This window comes from Nicotiana tabacum, chromosome 22, assembly GCF_000715075.1.
Source record: "Nicotiana tabacum cultivar K326 chromosome 22, ASM71507v2, whole genome shotgun sequence".
NCBI lineage: Eukaryota > Viridiplantae > Streptophyta > Magnoliopsida > Solanales > Solanaceae > Nicotiana > Nicotiana tabacum.
In genome coordinates, this window is record NC_134101.1 from 175,716,591 (window position 1) to 175,721,759 (window position 5,169).

The 5,169-nt window shown below is 37.0% G+C and overlaps 1 protein-coding gene across 3 annotated transcripts; it reads right to left on the reverse strand.

Moving 5' to 3' along the window:
• Positions 1-387: 387 nt before the first annotated feature.
• Positions 388-4,563, reverse strand: LOC107830376 (uncharacterized). 3 transcript variants are annotated; one of them, XM_016657910.2, is made up of 3 exons: positions 4,407-4,558; positions 3,569-3,811; positions 388-1,891 (listed from the first exon to the last, which is right to left on the reverse strand). In XM_016657910.2, exon 3 carries the CDS (start codon positions 1,889-1,891, stop codon positions 809-811), a length of 1,083 nt encoding a protein of 360 aa, XP_016513396.1. In that variant the 5' UTR covers positions 3,569-3,811; positions 4,407-4,558; the 3' UTR covers positions 388-808. The 3 variants fall into 3 exon arrangements, with proteins under 3 accessions (XP_016513396.1, XP_016513397.1, XP_075099966.1); XM_016657911.2 differs by having other exon boundaries at positions 388-3,811; positions 4,449-4,563; XM_075243865.1 differs by having other exon boundaries at positions 388-3,811; positions 4,407-4,563.
• Between the last annotated feature and the right edge of the window lie 606 nt (positions 4,564-5,169).

Genomic DNA, 5,169 nt, shown 5'->3' on the forward strand with positions numbered 1-5,169 from the left:
TTATACGCCAAAGTTAAGATGTAAATTAATATTATTAAAATATTACATAAACATAATAAGATATATATAAAGAGATAAATAATAAAAATAATAATAAAATAAGGGTGAATAGTAATGGAGGAGATGAATAGTGTCACTCCATATTTGGAGTAACACTATTCATCCCCCATTTTTGGGGTTGGAGATGCATTTTGGCAAAAAATGGCTCCATTATGGAGAAATGGGGAGGGTTGGAGATGCCCAAAAGGTTAGAGAAAAAGAGTTGCCAATTTTATGAACTAGAGTATCGGATGCTCCACTAATAAAACACAGTACAACACGCACTTGCAACTTCACCAAGTACTGTGCTTTATCTTCTTAATCAAGGCAAAAGATAATTACGACTGATTTTATGGATAGGAAAGTGATAAGAATACAATAGGCTGGAATACAAGTTGAACAATGTTTCAGAGTTAGGAAGTTCAAAGACCAAACGGAAATTTACATTTCTGATGCTACGACCCACAATTACAGGGAAACCGACTGCAGCAACATGTTTTCACGTTCAAATTATTATTATACACAAACCCCCCACCCCCACCCCAAACCAAAAAAAAAAATCCATATTCAGGCAAACACACAAAGACGGGCATATCGATAATTTCTTATCCAGTCTCTGAAGCTCGTCCATAACAAGTCTCTAAATTGAACTATGTCTTGCTGTAGCAAAGTGGACCACAAGAAAATTCTAATTGATCCAGTGTCAACAGTAAATGGTACTTCCTGTAAGATTCATTAGTTCAATTCCATGAGCAGAGGTTGTAGGGTCTTATTGCTGATCTTCATCTGACCTCGACCGCATCAAGCGCCTACGCCTTCTTGGATTTGTAGGTATGTCACCACTCATGTCACTCAATATGTTAAGATCACGCTCATCTTCTTCGTCTTCGTCACCATCTTGTAGACCTAGCAGGTTTTCACCCCAAAGATACCGGCGCCTAGATAAAGGTCCAGTGGACCGGCGGTGCCTTGACAAAGCTCTTGACCTGCCACCTCTTGCTTCAGATATTGGGTCCATTGAACCAATCATCTGAAACAAGAAGAAGGTACTCAACCACCTGCTGTTTCCACCTGCACCTCGTTCCCTTTCACCGGATAGCCTGTCTCCATTCTCAATCACATAATCTCCAAGCACGACGGCACCAGGCATGGCAGAGCGAACAGCACTGACAATGTCATCATACTCTCTTTGGTTTTCAAGCCGTCTCCAAGCTTGCTGTCTGGAAGGGTCAATATCAGCAGGGCGTGCTGTCGGGTGAACTCTCCTAGCATGCCGGCGCAATTCTCTGTAGTTACCGACGAATGAGCATGACTCATGAGAGCAACTTCTATGCTTCAAATTCAGATACATTCTGGCTTCTTCCACTACTTTCCAGCCTAACACATCTCCACGGCACATAGGACACTTCAATTTCAATTTTGAGTCAGATGAGTCAGCACTTGCTGTTTCATGACTACTTCCACGTACAGTTACAGCACCTGAAGTTTGTACAGTACCTTCATGGATCACCATGTGATTATCTCTGTTACTATTTCCATGAACAATAGAACGATCGCTTAAATTTCTCAACTGCTCATCGGGGTTCTCAACAGCAATGTCCAGGTTTCCCTGTGTCATAATAGGACTGTCCCTATTTTCGGCTCTGAGTTTTTTGAAACGATCCAGGCAATTTGAATGCCTATAACTTGTATCACAAATGTATGACCGGCATCCCTTATCATGAGAGCTACAAAGGAGAAGAACAGCATTGTGTGGATGATCCATGCATACAGGGCATGAAGCTTCATCCAATTCCTTGTAAAGGACATGCATATCTACATCATTTGAGATGCTTCGTTTCCTACTAGCCATCTACGTACACTATAAATTGTTACTAAAAACAATGGAACCGCCAGATTAATGCAACAGCAATAATGAAACAGGACATTTTGTAACATGACAGACTGAAAGCAAACTGTTTTAAAGACCCCGACTCCTCATGTTATACAAAAATCATGAACGAGATTGTGCAAACTAATGAACTTATGAATAACAAACAAGTTTACTTCGAGGCGAAGCAAACATAAGTATTTATAAAGCTGCATGCTTTCTCACTCTACATTATTCTTCCGCTGGTGCTAGGAGAGTGGACTTGCACTATCCGAGGTTCTTATGCGCTATGCTTTCCCTTACTAGTAAAGGGGCTGCTAGTAGTAGCTTTGCTTAGGCAAGGGAGTTGCTCCTTTTCTGAGTGCATTTTCACCCTTGCACCCCCATGTTATTATACTTTGACTAGGGGCCTTTGCTGTCTATAATTAGAGGTGGATGGCGTAGTCAGACAAAAGAAAAAACACTGCTGGAAATTGTTTAAAGTAGCTAACGAAAGGTGAAAGAAGGCCCCAGAGAAAGAATCTTTATACAAGTTCGCGGCTGAGAGAAATACCACTACCCACCTATTGACAGACATTCTCTTTCATATTAATAATCCAGAAAAATAATTATATTACACACTCGCTATCACAACACATCCACTGAAGAGAAAAAAACAATAGCAGGGCACATGAATCCTTATACATGTTAAGAACTCACAGACAATTCATGATCCCAGGCCAGCTACCAACAACCTCTTTTATGTTTCCTCTGATACATTTTGGAGTTCCAAACCTGCGAGCACTCACTAACTTAACCACTCCTTCTAACAACTACATCTAGATAACAAACCAAGTTCTGGAAAATACAAGACCTATAGGTCCAGTACCACGTGTCTTATAGATTTGCAGTCTCCAAACCAAGTTCTGGAAAATACATGACCTATAGAGTCGGTATGCTGTTCTTTAGCAAGAGAACTTAGCATCTTTGGCAGTAATATTCTCTAAACTGAAGGTAAGAAAAGGAAGCCACCATATGATAAACATAACCAATGTCTTAAAGTTTTTGAACCTGCAACAGAAACAAAGCTAGTACATCCACAATATCTCAACTGAGTTAGAATATAAGATCATCGACCAATCCATGCAAGTCAAATGTACTAGTGGGTAGTACGATTTACACGAAAAACTACTTGATTCGTTCTCCGGTGTTTGAAGGACACTAGCCAATACGGAAAGTTCTCTCATGCATGCTGAAATATATATGTAGTGCATTATTGTCTATCTTAGCAAAAGTATTCAGTCTATTCAGCTCTGCCATCTATTCTATAGGACTAACGTTTTCCCATCTCCTTTTTTCCTTTTCTTGCTTGGAAAATAGAGTGCATAATCATTTCGGCTTCCTACATGATTATATTTTCATGCCATTTCCCACAAACCAGTAACCTCTCAGAAAATTTACAATTTTGCATTGGGACAAGAACCTAAACAAATATAGGAGTGTGCACTGATATGCATGTGTGCTAGCAAATGAAGGGATAGATATACCAGAAATTGATGTCTCCAAATTGACATCCATAAATAACATTCAAGTAAGATATAAAAGAATTTATCATGAGGCAGTTGAACACATAATAAACAAACATTACCCACATCTACGACTTCTGGCAAGTGTACTCACCAAGAAATACACCAAGTTTCTTCTCTACACTGGTTCTTCTGAAACTTGCAACTTTGGTCAGTATTACTTGATTGAATTACTATAAAATCCTTATGCCACTCTAGAATGCAATTAATGGCAAAGCTTCACGAGCCGTATTTATTTTCAACGTTGTACAGTCCTAGACATCTGGAGGCAATATGTGTTGAATACAATGCAGTACTAGTCTATATCTTAGCCACAATCAGCGATGAGTCCTAAAACCTGCAGTTAAGTATGAAAAAGATGATAGTAATGTGCACGATTCAAATTAATAGATGATTGATAAGGGAAAATTAGGAATAAGGGAGGTAATTTAGTCGAATTTGAAACAAAACCCACCATCTAGAACCCCAAAAATGACAAATAAAATATACCATGTTAATAATTTCTCCCCAAAGATCTAATTTTGTAGCAATATTTAGCAAATCAAGATTACATATTCCACGTTGATCCATTAATTTTGTAGATAGAACATAATATTGTAAATTTTTAACCAAAAGACCAATAGAAACACACTCTAGAGGAAATCCAACTCCAACTAGATGATATTATTGTTAATAGAAGATTAATAATTAACAAAGAGACACTCAAAAATTACAATTCAACAATATCATAGTCCTGAAAAGTCAAAATACCATTAGATCAAAAAGATTGTGACTTTATAGGTATAGCGATCATTACAAAGAAGCAGATACATGTAGATCCGCTAATAACCACAAGAGTATACCATATAGGATCACAAAGATCAAATTAGGGCAGGAAAAACAAAATCCCCAAAATATAAGTAATTGGGAAATTAAAGGGTCCACGAAATTACAATCCAAGATGAAATTGGAATAAGCCCAGCATTTGTCCTTACGAGATTGATTGTTGATTTTGCTTCAATTCAATAATTCAATAATTAATGAAAAAACACAAACTTTTATCTGAAAATTATGAGAGGCGTCCAGTGAAAGAAGGTTGAAGATATAAACAAAAAGTTGCAGTTGATACCCAACCGCTCTATATACGGTGACAGAAAAAAATGAAAAATCTTTTTATTCTTTTTATTTTTTTATTTTAAAAGAGTATAAATATCTTTGTTGTAAAACTATTATTAAATGTGGATGTGCACATTTACTCTCGCTCCCATGATGTAAGTAACCTCCCATTGCTCGTCACTATTCTGATTGTAATTCCACACCTCTATAACTCCTCCCATGATCTTACTTCATAATCTCAATTGTTAATATCATGTTTAAGACAATCATTTTGTAACATTCATGTAATATAGTATAAATAGAGGCATGAAATGTAATATGGGACACACTTAACACTTGATAAAATAATAAAGTTATCTATTCTTCTCTTATTCTATTACGTATCTTCTTCTTTTATATTGTTACTTTGAACTACATTTCTTAGCACGTTATCAGCATGAAGTCTTTAACCTCAAGGTTAACCGATAATCTTCTCCAAGTTAAGTTCTCACTCTTCTATCTGCAAGAAAATAAAATTTCTCAGTCTTCAATTGGATCCAAGATGAGTAATGAAGATTTATGCCTTTTCTTTTATTTGGTTATGAAAAAGGCCTATGTTAA